The sequence below is a fragment of the Polypterus senegalus genome, chromosome 11 (genome assembly GCF_016835505.1).
Source record: "Polypterus senegalus isolate Bchr_013 chromosome 11, ASM1683550v1, whole genome shotgun sequence".
Lineage (NCBI taxonomy): Eukaryota > Metazoa > Chordata > Cladistia > Polypteriformes > Polypteridae > Polypterus > Polypterus senegalus.
This window is the reverse complement of record NC_053164.1, coordinates 95,859,739-95,884,915: the sequence shown is the minus strand read 5'-3', so window position 1 is coordinate 95,884,915 and position 25,177 is coordinate 95,859,739. Positions and strand designations below refer to the sequence as shown.

Below are 25,177 nucleotides of genomic sequence, written 5' to 3'. Positions count from 1 at the left end.
TTCTGTGAATGTCTAACATTTAAAAATACAACCTCATTAAAGATTTAAATTGATATTCAACTGAGGAATGGGTGTTGAAATTACAGGAGGAAAGAAAGCTGATCTGAGGAATGGAACGGGCAAAGCAGGACTACAGCAAGATTGTAAGCCAGACATTCGGAAATCAGAGGGTTAGCAGAGTCTGTGAGGAAATTTCTTGGAAATCTGAGGCTGGAAATAACATTCAGTGGTTGAATCCAGGAAAGAGCTCTCTACCATTATAGGAATGTAAAATAAAAAGATGAGGGTGAGTTTTGCTTATCCCCTGTTGACCCACAAACACTGCAGCTAATTCCCTGCCTGCATTAAATGGCATTGACGGCTCAAACAAAGTGTGGGCGGGTGTACCTAATGAACTGGCCAATGGCCACAGCGTACATGGAAATAGAAATTGAGTGACAACATCTTTCATTTTTACTAGCTGAAGGATCTTTATTTAGTCATAATTCACAAATAATAAATATCAAGCAGTACTTACTTAAGAAAGATTTCATTAATGTTATAAATATTAAATAATTATTAAATAAGAAATATTTGATGCTTTTATATTTTTTATACTATTTTTTATACTGATACTATTGCTTTGTCATATTACTTTTTTTACTGATTGAGTCTATTGTTGTAGAAAGCTACATTATTTTAATTTTAATTATTATTGTTTCCCATTATGATTACTGTTTATGTAACTAATTATAAATAATTTCAAATAACTCAGTTTCATGTGTATGCATCTGTATGCATAACTTGGTAAGGGTTGTTTCCATTTATCACACAAACCACTAGGGCTAGAACCTTGATCTTGGTCTTAATTGAAACCTTATCGTGTCTTAATGTGTCAGTGAAGCTGAAAATAAGAGTCTGCAAAGTTACTGGAGTTCAAGCGTTTCCTGAATAGGCAAATTGATTGTGTAGGTGACATGGCAGACGTGACATCTGCTGAGTGTGAAGCAAATTGCATAAGACATTTACGTGATAGGTGTAAGAAGAATGGCAGCTGCAGCATCACCCATCAATCGAGCACATATGGCAAGACAGCCTTCTGGTACTCCCAAACTACTGGGGCTAGAGCATTGATCTTGGTCTTAATCGATGTGTTATGACCTAATACATTCTGGAAAGTCAAAAATATTGAGCTTGTGTTAACCTTGGAAAAGTAAAGCAATCAACAGAGTGACATGGCAGAAAGAAAAACAGTGAAATATGCTGAGCATCTTATTGGTGGGCAGGAAAGTTTAATGTAATAAAAGCTCGATCCTCGCAAGCTCATCCATTGATATTCCCCCGGGATACGCTACATACTGTATGTCTTACAAATTCAGATTCAAGTTTATTGGTCATCAACCATCACAAAGAGCTCCATGATAGGAAGAAGGAAAACGAAAATTGGCGACATTTGTGAAGCTGTTATTATTTTTAGGGTGAAAATAAAATGCTGTCCTGGCAAAATGGAAATTTGAGCTTACTCTGTATGAACCACCTTTATGTGAGGAGCAGAGGTCTGCTGCATGTTTTCAAGTAATTCAATCATTTTCTAGGTTCACAGGATCCATTTGGATTATTTAGGAAATCTCACTCTTATTTTCATGTAATTAACGCATCCATCATAAAGATAGCTACTGTGATATAGTAATAAAACTAATGCTTCTATATAAACACTAAAATGTCCCTGTTATTGTGTTGGTCACACTTTAGTTTAGGTACTCATAACAAAGCAAAAATTAATACTTTGTAAATGTTTAATTCACTAGGTTACTAACGATAATAATTTATAATTAAAGGAAACAAGAATGTTGAGATATGTTGCTGTCATTTTGTATTGTTTTATGTCATGTTTTAAAGGCTTTTAATATTTTTTTATATCATTATAATAGCTGTTTATACTGGATATCTAAACTAAAGTGTTATCATTTTGTTGTACCTGATTTTAAACTATTTGTTCAATTATATTTATAGTATTTTACTGTTTTTGTACTTTTGCAGGTTTGGCCGTCGCAGAATTCTCATTTTTTCTTACCTGAAGCTGGCCGTGTCAGGCACGTGTACGGCATTTTCACCTTCCTACAGTGTCTTCTGCGTCCTGCGTTTTGTGACAGGCATGGCCATATCTGGAATCATCCTCAACGTTGTGTCTTTAAGTGAGTTCTCAGTGTTAAGGCCTTGTTTTTTATGCACCAAAGCCCAAAGCAGCTTCTGTCTTTTATAGTGGAGATGATTAGGTTCAGAAGGCTACGTTGTACAAAACAAAAAGATTTCACTCCATTTTAAAAAGAGTAGTGAAGTCTGTTTGACTGAGAGTAATTTACGTTTCAATGTAATGCTCAGCTAGATTCATGGCTCATTTACACAAATTTTACTTACTGGTAAATGCATGGTGACCCAGTGTGGCTTTGTGTGTGGGTGTGTGATGGACTGATTCCTCCCATCCAGAGCTTCCATTTGCCTTGAGTTCAGTATCACTGGTCAGATATCAGCTCTCAGCTATCCTGAAATGGAAAAAAATGAATAGTGAATGAGTAATTGTCACATTTTTTTCAGCAAATCAGTGCTCATTTACACCATCTCTCACACGTTTAAACAAGCTGAGAAGAAAATAGGCCTCTTTAACAAGGAACTGAAAATGTAATAATAAGGCAGCATTAGGCCCTAATTAAAAGAGTGATTAAAATGAGAAATTGCAGCAGAGACTAAAGTTTACTGTTTTTATACGTGCTGGCCTTGAATTTCCTGCAGTCAAGTATTCCTATTTAAAGACAAATGAGGGCATGTAAAACAGAGGTGTCACAATGGGGCAGCAGTTAGCGGCCACGCTGCTTCACAGATCCAGCATTTTGGATTCAACTCTAATGCCCGGCCTTTGTCTGCACCAGCATGGGTTTTTCTATTGGTCCTCTGATTTTCCTTTCACACTCTCAAAGCAAGTTGCCTGGTATTGACAAATTGGGCCTGTGTGAGTGTGGATGTGGTGGCACCATGTCCAAGGTTACTTTCTGCCTTCTGCTCAGAGGTGTGAGGATAGGCTCCAGTTCCCCCCACAACCTTGAATTTAATTAAATAAATCTGGTTATGCTATAATACGTTTTTCTTGGTGTTAGAGTACCAGGTGACACTATTTTCCCCTTTTATAATCTTTATTTTGCAAGCTTTATCAGAATGTCTTAAATCCCATACACTTACTACACTATCAGGTACTGAAGTTCAGAACTTCCTTCCCTCGTCCATCTTCAACCTCAGGCAATTAGACAGATTTAAAGAACAGGTCGGAGACAGTTACCCTTTAATTTTGTATTATATATAATATGCCCAAATAATGAGGAGGCAGAGCATAATGAATGCTGGATGCAAACTGATACAAGTTGAAAATGCTAGATGTGTAGTTTCAGCGAGGCACATAAACTTGTAGTTACAGTACACTCGATTCTTTCTGGTCAGATCTCTTCAGGAAAATAATAAAGAATGCATGTGTTTGCAAGTTTCTCTCTTAATGGTCACTCTGCAGCTCCTGACACACACACACATCTCCTGGACAAGCAGCTCAGTCAAAGCTCTCCACCCCAGGTCCAGTTTCATTCGGGTTTCTAACAAACAAGAAAGAAAGGATGCAATTAAGTCATAAAACTAGCCCCCTCTGGTCAATTCTTATCAGTGAAACAAACCCTGGGGTTAGAAAAAAAACCTGGTTTGTCTTTAACTGTATGTGAGTATAAAGTTAATTTCACACATTCAGGTTAGGTCAGGTTGGGGATCATGCACTGGTACAGCATGTTGCCAACACCCACCATATGATGAAACACCTCGGGAGCCTGGTTGGCAACCCCTCAGGCAGACACACGGTCCAGTCCCAGCCTCTGGAAATGCCCATCTATCTGCCACAGCTAGGTGTTATGTGGGCGTCCCCTTGGCCTGGTCCACCCACTTGGGTTCTCAACAGAGAGGATTCTGTGAGTCAGATCACCCTTGGGTCATCAAGCCACAAGACACATCAAGACATACAAAATATTTATCAACCTAGATATTCCTCATTTTTTGTAATATACAAAACTAAATTCTAGAAAGAATGAAAAAAACTAGGCTCAGAGTTAGATTGCTACAAGGAATTAGCCTGCATCAGCTGCAGCCATATGTATCTTTAAATAGGAAATGCCACCATAAGTGATGTCAGTCTATCTGACTCTAAAGACACTTGGTGACATTTTTGACATCTCATTCTACTCATTATAGTTTTTTTTTTAAATCTCATCTACTTTTACTTTTTCTGCCTTCAGCTCAGGTCACTATTAAGTACATTTTGTATTCTGTTACATTTCTCTCACCCTCATCACCCTTTGTTTGAAAAGTTTTTGTCCCATAACTCCTGACAAGAAACTGCACTTTATGCTCTTCCCTCCTTATTTGCTCCATCTGGCTTCTCAGTCTTCCTTCAGCTCCTTCAGTGGCCTGGAATCAAATTCTTAAGAATATGTTTCTGGTCTCAAAAATTCTAACCACCACCAATTTCATTTTAAATTTGTGCACAGTGTATATTGTATCCCACCTAAGTGTTGTGCCATGGGACTTTGTGTAACCCTCTCAATGCCCTTTTGCACATTCATCTACATTTTCTGTGAATGGCCCTCCAGTGTTTTTCTCTGGTCTTTTGTCACCAATTCTCTATGTAAGATTCTGTCTTTGAATATTCCTCTTCTACCTCCTGTTTTTCTTCGGTGTAATGTTTTTGTCTGTACTATATCGACACCATAGCATTGAAACTGGATTTAACCTTTCAGAGGAAGTTGCCTGATTTTTTTCCTTACAACTCTTGGAAACCTAGGTTTTGCAATTTAGTACTCCCAGACTATTCAGTGTCACTGTTGATGAGTGGTCAGCTGCTTCTCACTTGGTGGGGAACTGGATGGCTGTGACCAGGTGACTCCTTCTATTTTTTTCCCCCTATTCACTGAGCTGTGCTTGTCATAGTGGTTCTTCTTATGATTTTTTGATTCCAATGCTCCATTTGTTGCATTAATTAAAATCTGGTCACAAAATCAGGAAATGCCATCTTGGCGTCCTTATATCTGCTGACATCTCCTGGACAGACAACATCACAGCAGTCATCAAGAAGGCTCAGCAGCGGTTACACTTCCTGAGGGTCCTCAGAAAGCACAACCTGGACTCCAACCTGCTACTGACCTTCTACCGCTCATCCATCGAGAGCCTGCTGACGTACTGTATCACAGTATGGTACGGCAGCTGCACCATGGCAGACAGGGAGAGGCTTCAGAGAGAATTAAAGGCAGCCCTTCCTGATGGACATTTACACCTCCCGCTGCCTCAGCAGAGCAAAAAACATCATCAAGGACAGCTCCCACCCTGACTCTGATCTGTTTGACCTGTTGCCCTCAGGGACGCGCTACAGGTGCATCACAACAAGGACAAACAGACTCAAGAACAGTTTTTTCCCGAAAGCCAAAACCATTCTAAACTCACAGATGCACTGACTATACAGTCTAACCCCCCAACCCCTGGACTTCCTTCTATCCGTCCATTGTGCAATATCCAATATCGAAATGGTATTGATAATAACTGTGCAATATCTGTATTACTGTACAATATAATTACTCTCAGGGTCCAACATACACTACTTACTGCACATGATCATCATTATTGTGCAATATTTAAATTATATGCAATAACCCAATAGTGCAATAGTTATTTATTCTTTCCATATGTATATAGCGTCGCAGGACATTTTTTGCAACTTTTTGCACCATTTGTTTATTTATTTGTTGTGTTCAACATATATGTCTGCCTTAGAGGATTCACTTTTAATCTCATGGTACATGTTGTCGGAGATGGCTGGGGTAGCGACCCAGCCGGGACACCTAGGAAGACCGGAGGAGGGCTTACGCCTTCCCCAGACCATGTGGGGGCGACCTCCCTGGTCCCTTTGGGGCACAGGTACAGAGCTGTGAAGCTCCACCCTGTAGGGGCCCGTGGTCACGACCAGGGGGCACCCCCATGCCTTTGGAGCCCTGAACCTCAACACTTCTGTCATACCCGGAAGTGCTGGGGGGAAGAAGAGAGGGGACACCCGGAGTGCTTCCGGGGATGCAACCGGCACTTCCGCCATACTGGGGCGTGTCGGTAGAAGATTGCCGGAACACACCTGGAGCACATCCAGGTGCTATAAAAGGGACCGCCTCCCTTCAGACAATGGCTGGAGTCGGGAGAGTAGTGGACGAGGTCTCTGGAGGAGGCAGGAGACGGCCTGAAGAGAGAAAAGGCATTGGACTGAGTGGCCAGGAGTTTTGGGGACTTTTGGGGGTTGTGCACTGTACATAGTGGAAAATAAACGTGTGTTGGGTGACATGAACGTGTCCGCCTGTCTGTGTCCGGGCCAGCATCCACAATGTGTATAGTGACAATAAAGGCATTCTATTCTATTCTATTCTATGATAGCCCTTAGGTTTCAAATGAAAGAGTGAGCACAATTTCTGTTTATCAGCCTAAGTTTGTGTTGAGTGTTTTAGGTTTTGTACTTAACAACAAATAAAGCAAACCAAGACAAGCTATTTTCAGGGACTGTTTACTCACAACAGAGGGGAATGTGATTCATACAAAATCAGGAAACACAGTGTCTGTCAACAAGGAGAGTACTATAATAACTGGGAAGAAAGTAGATGAATGTACATGCCTTAATATGCTTTTTTCCCGTATAGATACTATTTGACGTTGGATGAGAAGTGTGTGAGATTTTAAATATAAAGCTCTATTCTTCTGCGTTGATTCTACAATTAAATAAATGTTACTGCACAACTTCAATAGGATTTATTTTAATTCTCTACAGATCTAGAGTGGATACCAATCAAATCTCGCACCATAATGGGTGCAATGCATTCATTCAGTTCCAGCACTGGACAAATTGCACTGGCAGGCTTTGCATATGCGATTCGTGACTGGCGTACACTGCAGCTGGTGATCTCTGTTCCAATTTTTTTCATCTTCTTCTATAGTTGGTATGTCTACCTTTCAGTAGTCTGTGTTTGTTTTTTTCTATTAAGTACTAATACTGGAGGACATATGGATTGGAAATTTGTTGTTAATGTAACTATAAAGAAATGAGTAATAGCTTAAAATATGTTTAAACTTGTGTTCAATGCAATAAATGAAAAGTAATTAGATTCACTGCTGATAATAACAACAACAAAAACATTCATTTATATAGCACATTTTCATACAAACAAGATGAGAAAGAGATAGTTATGTGAAATGAAAAACAAACAGGATCATACTATAATATTAAAGAGTCAGTAACAAAGAAAAAGGTGAGGTCAGATGGCCAGGATGACAGAAAAAACAAACAAAAATAAAACTCTAGTTAGGCTTGAGAAAAAATTAAAATCTGCAGGGGTTCTATGGCCAAAAAGACCACTCAGCCCCCACTGGGCATTCTATCTAACAGAAATGTTCTAAAATCACATTCAGTTTTCATGCTACACATGATATTATCTGATGGTGTTGGTCTTGTGGACAGCTGGGACACATGCCTTCATTCCATCATCACAGGTGGCTGTATGGTGCCTTGATCAGGTGGTGGTGGCACAGAGATCACCACCACAGAAGAACTGGAAAAGACGGAAGAGAATAGTGGAGATTATTGACGATTGCGGATCCCTGAAGTATATGATAATTCAATGCTTATATAGTCTGTAAGGAATACAACTGAAATGTAGCTACAGAATAGCCATATTAAAATAATTGGTTTTAGTTCTTTTTAAAAATGATCTACAGAACCAGCCTGGTGAATTTCTATTGGTGAATTATTCCAGATTTTAGCTGCATAACAGCAGAAGGACTTCTTTTAAGTTTGGCTCTTGGAATTACAAGCAGACCTACATTTGAAGATCTAAGGTCACGACTGCAGTTTAGGAAGGCAGGCATTCCAAAATATAGGATGGAGTGAGATTACTTAAGGCTATATAAACCATTAATAGTATTTTAAAGTCAATTCTGAATGACATGGGTAGCCAATATAACAACGGTAAAACTGGTGAGATGTGCTCACATTTTCTTCTTCAATTTAAGGTTCTGGCTGCTGCATTGTGCGCTAACTGTAACTGATTGATGTTTTAATTAGGTAGTCCTGTAAAGAGTTTATTACAGTAATCTACTTGACTAAAACAAAAGCATGAACTAATTTTTCAGCATCTTGTAATTTTATAAGAGGTCTAACTTTTGCTATATTTCTTAAGTGAAAAATGCAGTCCTTGTAAACTGAGTAAATTGTGATTTAATGTTTAGGTCAGTCAATAATTACTCCTGAATTCTTTACCTATGCCTTGACTTTTAAACCTAAGGGATCAAGTTTATTTCTAATGCCCTGACTCTATCCATGTTTGCCAGTTACTAAGATTTCTGTTTTCTCCTTTAGTTTGAGAAAGAATTACTACTCACCTATTCTGAAATATAAAGAAGACATTGTATCAGAGAGCCAAAAGTGTCAGGGTTTGTCAGCTGTGGTAACTCATTTTATGCTTTCCATGGTCTACAGCTGTACTTCCTGCTTACATTTTGCCAGGATGGAGTGTAGCCCATAGTAAACACCAAGTTATGAAAGTGGGGTAGATTGGGTAAGGGATTTGCCTTCATTTTCTAGAACTACACAACAACATAAATCTATGGCCTCCTTAAAAAAGGGTGAAGCAGTATAAATGTAACTCTCGAAAGGAGTTGAGTATACATCACACATGTGTAGTTCTTTCAGTTAGATTTACTGATTTCCATACATACATCTCCTGAACTCACTAAATTGAAAGTTAGGATCATGGTTGCACTATATACCAGACAGTAACACAGTTGGCAGTGCCAATTCATTGTACACTATTCCCTGATTTTATTCGAAATGTATCCAAATATTTATCATGGTTAAAATAATATTTTTCACTCCTGTTTTTCTATCAAATAGGTGTAGCTGAGTAAGAGTAGATCTCAAGAGAAAAACAGAAAAGAGAATGCTACAAAATGATACACCATAAAATGAAAATAATCTATTTATAATATAAAATGTCATTCCTTTATATTATTATAGATCCTACAACCTGTGTGGTTCCATCTTATGGCTACTTATCTTATCTATAGCTTAAATGGTGGCAGAAGATTAATTAATACAGACATGGACAAATCTGTTGGTACCCTGGACTGAAAAAAGGAAGAAGAGCCCACAATTGTCTTTGAAATATCTTGAAACTGACAAAAATAACCCATCATTTTTTACTCCGTATTTAACAAAAATCAGACTTTGCTTTAGAGTTTTGATACAACAGAACATTTGAAAATAATAACACAAATGAAAGTGGCATGGACAAAAATGATGGCACCCTTAACCTTTTAGAGTCTTAATCAGTACAAACAAGTGATTCCTGGAGCTCTCATTGAGACTTCCACACCTGACAACAGGTAGTTTGGCTCAGCTGTATCAGGTTTGTAGGAGGGCTTCTCCACACTTCATGTTTCAGTTCTTTCCATAGACATTCAATAGGATTCAGATCAAGGCTCATAGGAGACCACATCACGATAGTCCAGTTTGTTTTGGGCCATTATCATGTTGGAGAATCCATGACCTGAAACTGAGACAGAGCTTTCTGGCACTGGGCAGTACGTTTTGTTCCAGAATGTTTTGAGATTTCATTGTTTCCAGTACAGATTCAAGGCACCCCATGCCAGATGCAGCAAAGCAGCTCCAAAACATAACCAAGCCTTCTCCATTTTTTACAGTATGTATGGTGTTCTTTTTTTTTTTTTTTTTGAAAGCTTCATTTTTTTCATCTGTGTACATTAAGCTAATGTGACTTGCCAAAAGCCTCCAGTTTTGCCTCATTTGTCCAATGGATATTCCCCCAGAAGCATTGATTATGGCTTGTCAATATGCAATTCAGCAAATTCTAGCCTGGCTTTATTATGTTTTTCTTTCAACAGTGGAGTCTTCCTGTGTCTTCCCCCCAAAAAGTGATGAGACACTGATGGGCCTTGACCTTGGAGTTCAGCTTGTACCTCTTCAGAAGTTGTCTTTGGCTTTTTGTCTACCATTCTCACCATCCTTCTGCCCATTTTGAAGTGGATTTTCTTCTTGTGGTCGTGTCCACTGAGGTCGAATACAGTCAGTCAGTTATTATCCAACCTGCTATATCCTAATGCAGGGTCATGGGGGTCTGCTGCAGCCAATCCCAGCCAACACAGGGCGCAAGGCAGTGAATACAGTCCCATAGTCCTTAAACATCCTAATAACATTTGTAATCGTTGTCACAGGAACATCAAGCGTCTTGGAGATGGTCTTATAATCTTTGCCTTTTATCTGCTTGCATATAATTTACTTTCTGATTTTTCTCAGACATATCTCTCCTTTACTTCCTCTGGTCCATGTTCAGTGTGGGACACACAATGATACCAAACAGCAGAGTGACTACTTTTCTCCATTTAAATAGGCTGAATGACTGATTACACGATTGGAGACATTTGTGATACTAATTAAAGAAAACAGCTAGCTTGAAAAATCCAATTATTTATGATCTCTTTTATGGGTACCAGCAATTGTGGCCAGGCCATTTCAAAATATCTTTGTAGCATAAACAATACTTTATCACACTTGCTTTTGTTTTACTCGATGACATATCAAAAGCATGCAGGTATACACGCGACAATTGATTTTCCTGTAATCACTTTTCAGGAGCCATACGTCACTTTTTCAATGAGCTGTAAGGGTACAAATAAATTTATCCACGTCTGTATGTCCATCACACCATAAATTCTCATATCACAGCATATTGGGTTCACTCAAAAAGAGTGCTGCTCAGGTTCAGGAAAAGCAGCAGTGCTCCATTTTTTCCAGTCCTATATGTCCTTATTAGTACTACTAGCAACTGTTATTCAATGTGTGACTCCAAAATTTTTGTATTTGAGTAAAAATGATTGTATAATAAAGCATTACATTTTAAATTTGTGACAATACATAGCAGAATTAAGTAAAATTCTACATTTTTTTCTTTGAAGATTTCTTATTATATTTTGCCCTAGGTGGATTTCAGAATCTGCTCGATGGCTCATAATTAATAAAAAACCTGATGAGGCTCTTAAACAGATCAGAAGGGTTGCCAGAATCAATGGACATGTGAAAGAGGGAGAAGCAATCACATTAGAGGTGAGAAGTTCAGGCTTTGCTATTTTGAATTTCTTCGCAATGCTATCTGTGACATTTTATTAGACTTTATTAAACATCAAGATGCATTAGAGGCCCTTTTTGAATGAACAACTACACTTTACACATACATCAGAATGAAAATTGAGTAAATCAGAAATAATCAATTGAAGAATTTTTGTTTTAAATAATGGGTTTATTTTACTATCACCGCAATAGATTCCCAGTGTTGCTTTAGATATTGCACATACTGCATTTGCATACTTTTTAGGCCAGTCTGTAACTCATTATACAAATATGAAAATATGCCCATCTTAATTTGAAACTGTTCAAGAATCAAGACATTTCAGACTAAGGTGCAAAAAGAAGAAAAAGACAATTTGTTCATTAATAGAGAAAAGAGCTGAACAAAGCACTTCTCCACTTCAGTTATCTCACAGGCTCAGCATAAGGAAAGTTTTAACAAGAATGATAAGAATGGGTCATCCAGTTTAAAATAGTTTGTCATTTGTAACTCACTGTTTTAAAAATGTCATTGAGCTGAAGGTCCCCAAGGTGTCATTTTCAACAACACTAATTGGTAACTTGCTCTGTGTATCTTTGGTTTTCTGAGGCAGGCAATAATTTTTAGCACTTGGGCAAAATTTACCTTTAACCGGCCTCGGGCTCCACATGGACTGCTGACTCACTAGGTTAATGTCACGCTAATGTGGCTCATTCTAAAAGATGTGACACGTTAATGTGACCATAATGCAATACAGTTTATACCCTCTGGGCAGGTGCAAATATATAAAAAGTTAAAACGCAATTTTCCAACAGATATATAAAATCATTGAAGGCATAAAATATCATACATTCTCGAAACCTTAGTAGAATTCGGGGCCACAGAGAGCAGGAGCCTACCAAGCACTGCATGTTCTCCGGTGTCTAAGTGAGTTTTCCTTCCCATCCTCAAAGACAAACTGGTTAGGTGGCCTGGAAATTCCAAACTGGCCCCGCAATGAACTGATACTCTATGCCCAGCGCTGCTGGGATAGGCTGTGGCACTCCAAGACACCATATTGGACTAGGAGCATATAAAACTTTTAAGTGTATAATAGGAAATGAAAACAGTAAATATGCCTAATTTGTTATTTTTCTGAGGTGTTCATTATTGAAGAGGTCAGTAACATATGCACACAGCTACAAGAAATACTGACATCAACTAATCAGTCTTGGAATTATAGTTAAGTGCTACAAAGAGAACGATACATTCAGATACATCACAGTAAAATACAACATTTCCCCACAAGTCCACAAAGAAGCCAGTAATTATGTCAGGTAAAGAAGTTGTCACTAAAACACTGTACCTGTATATAAAACTGGCCAGTCATTGTTACTTCTATCACAGGCAAATAAATAGAAGAGATTGTAAAGGTCAAGATAGAAAAACAGTTCTTCAAAAAAGGTGGGTTATCACAGGGTCATGTTTAAACAAGTGAGATCCCTCAGCACACTGATAAGGTGCTTTCCCACAACGTGAACTTTTTTCAGGAACCAGGAACATTTTACAAACTCACACTGCCGGAAATCAGACCATTTGTAGTTCCTGGCAGTTCACTTTATAGTGCCTCCCTGGTGTGCCATGCCGTACACCACATCAAAGCAATAATATCCGCCATGAAGTCACAAATCGATCGCTTCAAAGCAATAATGTGGGAGGGTCCCCTGTGAACTCCCGATTGTGCCGCAGTTTGCAACGCATCATCCTTGTTTGCAGGGCTTATATTTTGCGGAAAGATTACAGTTGCAATGCACGGAAAGTGGACAAGGACCACAAGCGTCTCAGGGCCTACATCATACAGGAAATCAATGGTTCCTAAAAGTTTTTCCAGTAGGGAAAGTGCTTATAGACTTTAAAAAGGAAGCAACCACACATTTGGTAGATATTATAAAATATTATTCAGCTTGACTTAGATTATGTGAACTGCTAGCGTTAGAAAAGTCTTAATAGAAGTATTTGAATTTATATTTAAAAAAATATAAACTGTAAAAATGCATTTAATACCTATACTATATAAAGGAAACATCTATCTTCTCACACATCTATGTGAGAAAGTTAAAAGAGCTGACTATGCAGTAACTTTAGTCTAAATATTGACATCAGGCCTCCACAAACTCATACTCACAGAGCCTGCTTTAACATCAGTACTTCAACAATGGCATGGGACCACAATCGACGGGAGTAAATCATAGGTACATGAAACAAGTTACCTAGAGTTACCCACAGCATTGACTGCCATCGTTCAATTTCAAATGTGATGATGTCTGACTGTGATAAGAGGCCCATGACACAGTGCAGGTTTTAAATAAATAATCACATCCCGAGAGCGTGCAGGATCAGAAAAGGTGATGGTGAGTAAATGACAGTGTCACTCTGGGGTTGATTGTGGTGCTCAGCTGATTGTGCATTCATGTTCAAATGTGAGTGGGTCAGTCAAGTGCCTCATTCACCCCTCAGAGTGGACGGAGGAACACATCAGGACCCAATCAAGCTGCATAAAGGAGTCTGCATGACAGAGGGAAAGGAAATAAAGAGAAAAAGGAGTAGAATGGACGTTGAAGAAAAGGGCAGGAACTGATAGAGCCAGTACAAGACAGAGAGGAAGCAAGCAGATGGGAATTTGAGCCCCAGGGAAGAAGCGTGTGGCTGGCAAAGAAGATGGGTGCTGTGGGTAGCTCCTGTTGAGCTACCTACAGAGCAGGAGTGATAATGTGCTCGGTGAAGTCTCCCACAGACTTCGAGGGTATGACGGTGGGAGTAGGAGCAGGCTCAGAGCAGTGCCCCGTATAACATTGAGAGATTGGCGGTGGGACACGGGCCAGGATTAAGAGTTGTCTACGCCTGTTGGTTAATGTGTCCTTGTGCCTCCAAAGAGGGTTAGCCAGGGAGATGTCAGATTTTTGAGAGGAAGCACTGTAGCTCGGATTGTATTTTAAGAACACAGTTTTAACTTCATTTTAAAGGTTTATTTATTGGCTTGTTTTTAATCATCCACATTCACTTGTCTTATGGATTATTTATTTATTGATTTGATTCACTGCACTACTTTCATGTTGTTCTGGATTAATTTTAATAAAAGCCATGACACTTTTTGCAACAACCCCTTGCTGCATATAAGTGTTCTCATTTGCCCTGCTCATCTTGTCTATGACTATCGACATTTTCGACTTAAAGAGGCCCCAGGAAGAGAAAAAGGAGTGTGGAGCTAACCAGGACCATCACACTGACACATAGTGACACAGCGCAGTAGAAAAGCATCTGAAGTCCAAACATGACACCAACTACAGGGTGACTTTATCAGCATAGCAATTAAAATGAATTTTAAAAGAATCAATATGTGCAAAAATTGTCCAAAAAAAAAAAATGAGAAAAAGAAAAGATCATGCCATCTATACCATATACCTTACAAAATTGGATTAAAAAATATGTTGTGGTTTGCTTGAACAGAAATAGCAAAATATATTACACTGACATACAGTAAGTATGGACTGTCAAAGATGTAATCAGAGGTACACTTTCAGAGAAGGATGAAATCTTTTCTTGTCAACCTCATTCAAGCATTAGCTCATCTCCAGAGATGGTGAATTTTATTCTCTTTGCTCTTTGGAGGAGCCTCTTTATAAAGCCTAAGAAGACAGAGGCTCCAAGGTGAAGAGATAGAGAAGAGCAAAGACTCATTAGCCTAGCCACATACATCGAGAGATTCACTGCAGTTAGGACACAGACATTTGTGGTGCTATCTAGCTTAGCACATATAAAATAATAGGGAATTGGGTGGTTCTCAAATCTATTTCCATGCTTCCTAGTTTTCTGGTCGTAAGAGCATATATAGTTTCAAAAGAATATTATTGGTTAAAGAATAATTTTAGCTAAAGACTAGAGTATCAGTAGCATTACATGTTATTTATGCCACTTGAACATTATACTTAGTGTGTTTGTGAAGATGTTTCTCACTGAAGGATGTTTTGATTACCTATTTCAACAACTCAAAAATGTCCCTTTTCCCTGTAAGCATAGGTTTTGAAAGAACATATGCAACAGGAGGCGCAATCTGTGAAGAAAACCTACACAGCCATCGATCTCTTCCGTACTCCTTACATGAGGAAGACCACTGTGTGTCTCATGATTCTCTGGTAGGACACTAAATGTTGTCTGTGCTGAGAACTGTCATGGAATTTCTTTGGAGTAGTATTAAAGTATGTGGACTTCAAAACTGAATATTTAAGGTTCACATCTCCCTTATTTATCAGAGGTGATTCAACTACAGAGGGTTGTACAGTAGGACACAATGTTGTTCTTCCCCTTCTACAGAAAATGTGCAATGGTAATGTGTTCAAAGTGTTGCAGCATAAGATGGGTTATATTACTTTTGTTTTGTTGCTGTTTCCTGCCTGATCACTGGTCCTGCTATCTGGGACGTAAGCCCAGGCAAGCTTCTTTAGTGTCTGTAGAAAAGACAGGAGAGTCGACTATAACATATACATTACAAATATTATTTTTATAGCTATTATCATTTGGACTATTAAGAGTAGGGAGCTAGAGCAGCATCATACATGCTCATATCTAGCATACAAAAGAACCAGAATTAAAACCTAGTGTCTTGGAGTTGTTATGTTAATCACCTTTATGTGACCAATATTTTAGAATTTTTATTTGCATATATTTATTATCTCAGGAACAAACAAAAAAGAGAAAAAAATGAATAAAAACAGATTAATTAAACACAACTTTAAATGTTGCCATCTACAAATGTAATGTACAGAGCAATATTAAGTGTGGTATATGAAAAAATAGCACGTTTATCATGATCAGGCATGCGTATAAATACCACAGCATCTGCTTTCTGATCATGGCTGTACTGTATATGATGGTCTACCAAGTCCAGTAAAACTCTATGTTTAGAAGAAGAACTCTTTGCTCTGGAGGAGGATCCTCAAAAATATCTTCAGTAACTGCCCATGCAGAATTCCACTTCTGCTAGAGGTACAACCAGGGACTCAAAGTAGTTCCTGAGATAGTAGCCTCAGGAATTACCACCAGAAAACGGTACTGCACGAAGAAGATCATCCCCTTTGTTAGGTCCTGGAGAAGAGCTCACACTACTGCCAATACCATCAGCAGGCCTTCTCACCTTAGCTGAAGACTGGCAGTTGAGAGTAGATTTGGGCAAGCAGCTAAGATTTCCTCAACACATGCCCATAGCAAACCCTACATGCAAACATGGTGATATTCTCAAACTCCACCAAATAGGTGATGATATTATAACTCACCATACTATAGGAAGAGCACATGGAGGAGGTATATGAGATAAAGCTCACCAAATACCAGGAGCTGGTGGAGCAAACAGTGAGGGAGTGCTGGAACACTCAGTATGAACAAATAGAAGTAGGCTGTCCAGGCTTTGCCAGCCTGTTGCTCCATAAAGTTATGGCCCAGTTGGGTGTGGCAGAGTTGGCAAAGAAGAAGGCCATCAGGATAATCACTGATGCTGCAGAAAGTCAGAAGACGGCAATGGCTAAAGAGGGAGGTCCTGTGGTTGACTGATGGTGGGAGGCAAGCTGGGGATTGATCATCCTCAGGTGGGTCACCTAGATGAAGTTTTTCGATGCTGAAAGAGACAAAACACCAGGTTACATCACTGATGATGCGTCCCAGTGCATCCAATATGTGTATTGAGTAAGCAGTGTATCAATATGGCCAATAAGATAGACCTGGTGTTAAATGATAACATACAGGGAATGCTAGCTATCCAAAAAATGTAGTGCTTTAAATAAAAGTAACAATTTATTGAGTTGATTTAGTGAAGAGAAGCTTCATATTTTATTTAATTATTATAACCCAAAATATTGTAAACCTTAACCTTTATGTTTGCAAAAACTTGTATTTTGTTTTGTCCTTGGTATGTTGAATGTACAAATGAAGTAATAACTCATGCAAATTAATTTATTCAATCTGTCATACATAATTATTATCAGTCTTTGTAGTTTGTTTTGATAAATGAATGTGACTGTGATGATGCTGTAAGTTTTTGGGTACTGAAAACTGAGTTATCACATATTAAAAATTTGTAAAACTTTCCATCTCCTCTAGCATGTTTGCTTGAGGCATTGTTGTATAGATTATGCCTGATAAAAAGAGTCAGCTTTGGAAGTTTAACTTCTAGAATCACTTTCATCTTCTGTTTATAGGAACATCCACCATATATTAAATATGCGCCTTGTACTTCTCAGAATTATATGATCATTTAATGCTAATACCCATAATCTTTTGAACTAGTGCCACTCATAGTTGTGTAAGTTTCTTTTCCAAAACAAGACCTCCTGTCAATGACAAATAATAAAGAGCCACAAGAAAGGTTTGGGGCAGCCACCCCTTATGTTGTTCCTGGCTGGAAAATGAATAATTTTGATATACAGATGTGTACAGGTTAGAGACCAAAACAGAACTGAATTGCTAAGGTTGAAGACGGTGGCCAGCAGCGAAAGTGACGTCAAGGAAAGTGATGTCATCTGGGCCAGGCAGAGTTTCCCATAAGTGGACTCCAGTGGAAAGAGAGAAAGGATTAGTACACTTTGCCACCCCCTGGTTTGGTGTGGAATTGCCATCATGCAGGCCCTTTAGCTGCCTCCAGTGTGCACATTTGTGACACCCCTCGCAGTTGTCCTGTTCAGAATGGTGTCAGAAAGCCTCTAAATCCTGAGCTTTGTAAAGAACATCTCCCTGTAACTTACAGTCTTTATGTATAACTCTAAGTGGATGATTTCATTAAGTATACTGCAATCGCTCAATTGTTTTACGATGAGCTTAATATGTTGTCTGATGAAAAAAAACATCTGCAAGTCGTGAAATTTCCAATTTCTATCTAATTCTAGGTGTGCTATCAGCTTTGGATTCTATGGTTTGGTGATGGACCTGCAAAGATTTGGTGTCAGTGTGTTTTTGGTGCAAGTGATATTTGGAGCCATTGACTTTCCTGCCAAGGCACTCTGTGCTTTTTCTATGATGTTTATTGGACGAAGAGTTACTCAAGCAGTTTTACTGCTAGTCCCAGGCCTTCTCATCTTGGCTAATGCTTTTGTGTCTTATGGTGAGCACATTTTTTGGATATTAGCTTTATTTCTCCTTTAGCGAACATCTGTCCTTAAGAGCTGGTTCCTTCATAGCCTCTAGGGATACAAAAAGTGGTTCAGGAAAAGAAGTTTTAATGATATTCTCTATTAAAATTTTCACAAAATGTGTTTGTCCTTTAAAACATTGAGTATTGAAGACAAAAAGTCATCCCCTGCATAGACCAGCAGGACATTGGGATATCAAGTGTATTTATCTGAATTGATGGAGACCAAAAGGATTAACAATTGCAATATAAATGATCACTTTAATGTTTGATATAATAATGTTAAAGTCTTTTTAATTGAGCTAGATTGACTTTTTTTCCCTTTGATCCTAATGCAGCTAATTATTCAGATGGGTTCAAACCAAGTGTCAACGGACATGTAGCATGAGTAGCTCACTTGAAGTAGAATGTCAGTAATTTTGACAGTTAATGTTCATCTTTGTCTATTCGATGAAGCTATTACTTCAATTGCAACTAGTTTTTACCAAAGTTTAAATACTCTGTGGTAATCAATCCAGGATTCCCGTTAGTCCTCCAGTCTTGTCCTCCAAATTCTTACTTTTATACTCTGCAATATGCAATTGCCTAAACAGAATGTTATTGCTTAGGATATGAATGTCTTAACTAGGCTAATCACAATGTACATAGATATGGAATCTGCAAACAAAAGCCGCACCACCTTGAACTTCTGACCAATGTCACGAGGATCAGACCACTACATGGAAAGAATAAGTTTCCCATTCACCTGTTGCAGGGATGCTGATACATGTTTCAACTTTTCAATAACATTTTTTTGAGTAACTTCAGTTATTCTGTTTCCTTAAAATATAAGTCCACCATGTATGAGTAGAGAGACAAACTGAAATTTTAAAATATCATTTATGTAGAATTGCAGACGCTACGCACTACCCTTGCGGTTCTGGCGAAAGGAATGCTGGGTGCCTCATTTACTTGTATCTACATGTACACTTTGGAGCTCTACCCCACTGTTATCAGGTATGCAAGAATTTGATTTTTTTTAATGAAAAAATGATTCCAAAACTGTAACAACTAATAACAATTCATAAGTATATTGTAGATGTACTGACCTGAAAGCTCAATTCTAAGCACAACAGCAGAGACTCATATTCCTTCATATCCCCTGAATTCTTGTGGAAATTTGCTGTCTGACCATGAGCTTTACGACATTTGGGAGCTGTTGTTGGGAAAAGACAAGAGGGCCATGAAAATGAATCTACAGCTCCCTCATATTGGATGCATTTTCCTACTTTCTGTCTGCATTTCGTCTTCAGTTCACTTCAAGCTTAATGTACCAAGAGGGAAATTTGCTTTCATCATCTGTTTTATTGAATGTTTTTAATCAGAGGAATGTTGAAGTAGGCCAAGTGGGTAACACCAATCAAGCTGAAAGTAGGTTGATTTTTTTTTCTTTATGGACAGTGGAAGGTTGCAGTATTAGTAGAAATCACAATTCTACCAGACTGTTCTAAAAAATCTAAATAGGTGTTGGCTGAAATTACTGAAAGTTGATCAAAAAACTTTTGAATGATTTTAATGCTGAACTAAGGTATGTAAGGGTTTATTTATTTATTTTTTTGGTTTAGGAGCCAAATAAATTATTGTCTAATATTCACATTTGAAATATTCACTGGAATGTTTAATGTATTGTACATTATATGTAGTGCTGAAATCATGAATAACATGAAACTTAATTTTAATTTATTTAGAACATTTGAAAAATTTTGATGAGAACAGGTCATTCAGCTCAACAAATCTTGCCAGTCCTATCTACTTAATTCCTCCAAAATAACATCAAGTCGAGTCTTGAAAATTCCTGAAGTCCTTCTGTCTATCACACTACTTAGTAACTTATCCCATGTACAGTGATCCCTCGCTATATCGCAGTTCAGCTATTGCACCCCTGCTACATTACAGATTTATTATTATTATTATTATTACTATTACTAGGGGTCTCCGCCCCCTGTTCGCTTCTTTTGCCCACCCCCGGGTTTGGTTTACCGGATAAACAATTTAAAGAGATTGTTATTTTCATGGGAATTGTTACATATGCATTATTTTCATTTTTACTTTAAAATTTTTGTAAAAACAATATTTGTCCTTTATTTCCTGCCCCAGGCGTGGCTAAATCTTTTTCTCGCGGGACTTATAATGCTGCTCGTGTTGTGAAGGGGAGGTCTGAACGCACGCTAAAGAGATGCGATCGGTTCAGCTGGTGTCTTGCTGCTGCTGCTGGCCAACTGTGTGTTCTGCTTGTCGTGCTTTGCATCAATCTCTTAAAAGCCTGTACAGCAACTGTCCTTTTGCCACTTGGCATCTCTGCCACTAGTGTTCTGAATTGAGGGCTAAACGCAAACTAAGGAGAAGCGCTCGGACCATCTGCTGTCTTGCTGCAGCTGCTGCTGGCGGAGCTGCGTGTTCTGCTTGTCGTTGTTTTAAGAGCTGGGAGCACCTGAAGTGTGTCTGCCAAAAACATTCCAACAATTGCTGGGTTAGATGTCAGTGAACTTGTTTTAAATTGTTTGTAAGTAGGGGGTGACGTGCAAAAGTCACTGTCTCACGGGTTTTGCGTCCTAAGGTTGTAATGGCTAGTCTAGTGTGTCGTCAAAGTGTCTCTCCGAGATGATCACGTCTCAATTGCTTCGCTCAACCTCCCGGAGGCACGCTACGCTCCTGCCACTTCACGTCTCTCTTGCTCGCGTTGTGAAGGGGGAGAGCTGAACGCATGCAAAGAAGACGCGGACAGATCAGCTACTGGCTTTGTGCTGCTTCTGCCAAGATGCCTGTTCTGCTTGTCACTCTGAGCGTCGATCATTTAAAAGCCTGTACAGCAGCTGTCCTTCTGTCTCGCTGACTTGTCTTGGGTGACGTTAAAATGTCTCTTGCGGGATGTCAAATTGTCTAGCCTTGTCTCCCTGGTCTCCCTGCCAAGATTTTTTTTTATAATAGAGAGATGTTACTCATATCCTTAGCCCGATATCCACATATCATATGTGTTTACAAAGTGTGTTTTAATAAGTTTACATGTGTTTAAAGCATGTGGGAGGGGTATTTTAAGGCTTAAACTATAAAAAAAATGTTTATTTTTTTTCTATATTGCGGATTTTAATCTATCGCTGATGGGTCTGGAACGTAACTTTTGCGATAGGCAGGGGATCACTGTATTTATGGTATGGTTCTTTCTGTGAAGAAAAACTTCCGAAAGTTTGTGTGAAATTTTCCCTTAACAACTTTCCAACTGTGCCCCACTGTTATCATTTTAAAATAACAGTCTCAATCCACTGTGCTAATTCCCTTCATAACTTTAAACACTTCAATCATGTCACCTGTTAATCTCCATTTGCTGAAAATGAAAGGGCTCAGCTCTTTTAATCTTTCCTCATTACCCATCCCTTGGAATCAGTCTAGTTGCACTTCTCTGGACTTTCTCTAGTGCTGCTATGTCTTTTTTGTAGTTCAGAAACCAAAACTGTACACAAGCAAGGCCTAACTAGTGTGTTATAAAGCTTGAGTATAACCTCCTTTGACTTGTACAATACACCACACATCGTGTGTAAGACGCTAGGGGTTGCTCTTGCACCTTTCAACCCTACAGACAGACACGCTGAACACAGGGTAAAACCATCAAGAAGATTTTTAATTCTTTTTCTTCTTCTTGTAGTGCCCTGAAGCACCTCCACCACCACACACAGGCAATGCAGTACTAATAATAATAATAATAATCACAATAACGCACAAATCTCTCCTCCACACCTCCCAGCAAGCTCTGTCCTCTATCTCCCAACTCCGGCTTGCTTGCTGGCTCTCCAACAGTCCTTTATATAGTCTATGACCTGGAAGTGCTTCTGTTCTTCCACCCATGTGACTTCCTAACACTTCCAGGTCAGATGGAAAAATGGATTTTTCTTCAGCCCAGAAGTACTTTGGGGTTTCTGACCCCGTGACTTGGGAGTACTTTCGGGCTACACGGAAAATAAAAATCCCTAGATTTTCCTGCAGCATCTCCTGGTGGCACCCACAGTACCCAGCAGGGCTATGATGCTGAACTACAGATCCCATGAAGCCCTGCGGGAATTGGGAGCAGCACTGCGCTGCTGGGAACTCACAATCTGGCATCTTGAGGGAGGCAGTGTGCCTCAGTAGCTGCCTTCCCCCATCCTTCTCTTCTTTGGGCATCCTGGCCAGTTTGAGCAGCCGGCTGTCTGCCACATGTGCTATATGTCCTATCATTCTTTTAGCTTTCTTAATGGCTTCTGTACATTGAAAGTTAACAGTGACAAGTCCACTATTACTCCTAAGTCCTAAGTCCTAAGTACTTTCAAGTTTCAGACCACCCATTGTGTATTCAAATATAACATTTTTACTTCCTATGTGTAATACTTTACTTTTATCCATCCATCCATTTTCTAACCCGCTGAATCCGAATAGGGTCACAGGGGTCTGCTGGAGCCAATCCCAGCCAACACAGGGCACAAGGCAGGAACTAATCCTGGGCAGGGTGCCAACCCACCGCAGGACACACACAAACACACCCACACACCAAGCACACACTAGGGCCAATTTAGAGTCGCCAAACCACCTAACCTGCATGTCTTTGGACTGTGGGAGGAAACCGGAGTACCCGGAGGAAACCCACGCAGACACGGGGAGAACATGCAAACTCCACGCAGGGAGGACCCGGGAAGCGAACCAGGGTCTCCTAACTGCGAGGCAGCAGCGCTATCACTGCGCCACCATGCTGCCCACACTTTACTTTTACTTACACTAAATTTCATCTGCCACAAATCTGTCCATACCAGTAGGCTGTCCAAGCCCCTCTATAATGATTCAATACTGTCACAAAACTCACACAGAGTCATAGAAAGGTTTGGGGCAGCCACCCGTATAATTTGGTTTCCTGGCTGAAACAGTCATTATAAATGAATACTGCACTGATGTGCACACAACCAAGTCCAAGACAGAACTGAGGGACTAGGGAAAAGGTGTAGGTTTTTAAAGGGGAAGACAGGAAGTAAAATCATAGGGATTGGGCTCATGGCCTTCAGCCATTGGTTCGAGTCCGGACGTGACATCACAGGGGCCGGGGCCGGCAAGGTCTTCTTCCATTGGCTCGGCCCCGGAAGTGACGTCAAGCGAGCCAGGTGGGATCTCCCGTGAATGGTCTACTGAAAAGGGAGAAAAAGAGTCGGTGCACTCTGCCACATCCCGGCATGCTTCGGAACCGCCCTTACTCAAGCCCTTTAGCTGCCTGCCATGCGCACGTATGTGACAATACATTCTAGATTATCTGCTAATCCACCTAGTTTGGTATCATCTGCAAATTTAACCAGCTTGTTACTTTATTCCAATCCAAGTCATTTATATATACAGTATATATTAAAAATAGCAGCAGCAGCCCTTGCATAGATCATATCACCCAGTTCTGACAAGGTTCCTAATATCATTATTATTCCACTGTTCTAGCCAATTCTACACCCTACACCCTGAACTTCTACTTCTTTTAGTAATGCCCAGCCTCTCATGTGGAACCTTATCGAATGCACTCTGAAAAGATAACTAAAATAACTAAAATCATATGTACCACTCTGATCAAATCCTTTTGTTGTCTTCACAGAATTCCAGCATATAACTAAAGCACAACCTCCCTCATCTGAATCTATTATCTATTATTGGAATCCACAATAAAAACAATACAAGCAACACTTGGCAAGTTCAGGAATTTTAGAGAACAGTCAGCATTGTTCTCTAAAATTCCTGAACTTGCCAAGTGTTGCTTGTATTGTTTTTATTGTGGGTTCCAATAACTCAGTGACGTGTTGTTTGGAAAAGAGTAACAATTGTAGACATATACAGCAATTTCTGCAGACACACCAATTCCTACCACTGCTTCCTGTAGGTAAATTAACTCAGACATCACTATTAGCTCTCAAGTTCACAGATCAACGCCAGCTATCATTACATTACTCAATATTTTTCTTAATTACTTCCATTAATTTAACTGTGATGTATAGTCCACTGGCCTTATACAGATGCTCAATCACCCTTTTAATATAGCAAGATAATACTTGCCATTTTGCATTCCTTCACAATTTCCCAGCAAGCAGTGACTTCCTAAAATATGTGCCAAGTGCTTATATCTGTATGTAATAACCTACTTAAGCACTTGAGGATGCTATCTGGTCCTGGTGATTTGTTTGATTTTAGCATTTTTAATCAAAGCAGCATGTTTCCCTCTACAATGAACAAATTCTTTAGTACCTCCTTAGTAATCACTGTTACTTCCACTTTCTCACTTGTGAAAACTTCAGAATAATGTATTGACGGTATGTTATTTTGCAAAAAGGCCCTTCTGTGCAGAATAAGGCTGAGGTTTATTTTGTCGTGAACATTAATGTTTCACGTCTTCAGGATGGGAGTAAAAATGGATTATTCTAGAGAAACTTAAAAGTACAATGGAATTTTGTCTTCTAGAAAGGTTAATGCACACACTTCCTGGACTTTCAAATTTTTGACAAAAGAAATTTAATGACAAAACCTTATATTAAAGCTCTCCCTTTGTAACACAACCTGAAACAACACTGTGAGCAGGGAATTTAAAATACAAATGGAACTAAGTTCCAGACTAAGAACATTTTTCTTTCATTTGTGTCAGACATTGGCTCATCTATTCCGGAACTGTAAGAAGAGCACATTTATCTAGACACACTGACAAAATGAAATGTACATCTGGTTAGGCCCTACCTTTGACAGATGTCTTCAAGTGTCCATTTCCAATGGCTCCATGTTTCGGCCCTGT

At 39.2% G+C, this 25,177-nt stretch overlaps 1 protein-coding gene across 1 annotated transcript in view; it reads left to right on the top strand.

Annotated features, from left to right (window-relative positions):
* LOC120539330 (solute carrier family 22 member 6-A-like) overlaps positions 1-25,177 on the top strand; it is a 40,484-nt gene that overhangs the window by 6,029 nt on the left and 9,278 nt on the right. The window contains exons 3-8 of the mRNA XM_039769305.1: positions 2,020-2,174; positions 6,863-7,031; positions 11,086-11,209; positions 15,267-15,382; positions 18,122-18,336; positions 19,251-19,359. Of these exons, the coding sequence (XP_039625239.1) occupies positions 2,020-2,174; positions 6,863-7,031; positions 11,086-11,209; positions 15,267-15,382; positions 18,122-18,336; positions 19,251-19,359 (888 nt within the window). The remainder of the gene's footprint in view (positions 1-2,019; positions 2,175-6,862; positions 7,032-11,085; positions 11,210-15,266; positions 15,383-18,121; positions 18,337-19,250; positions 19,360-25,177) is intronic.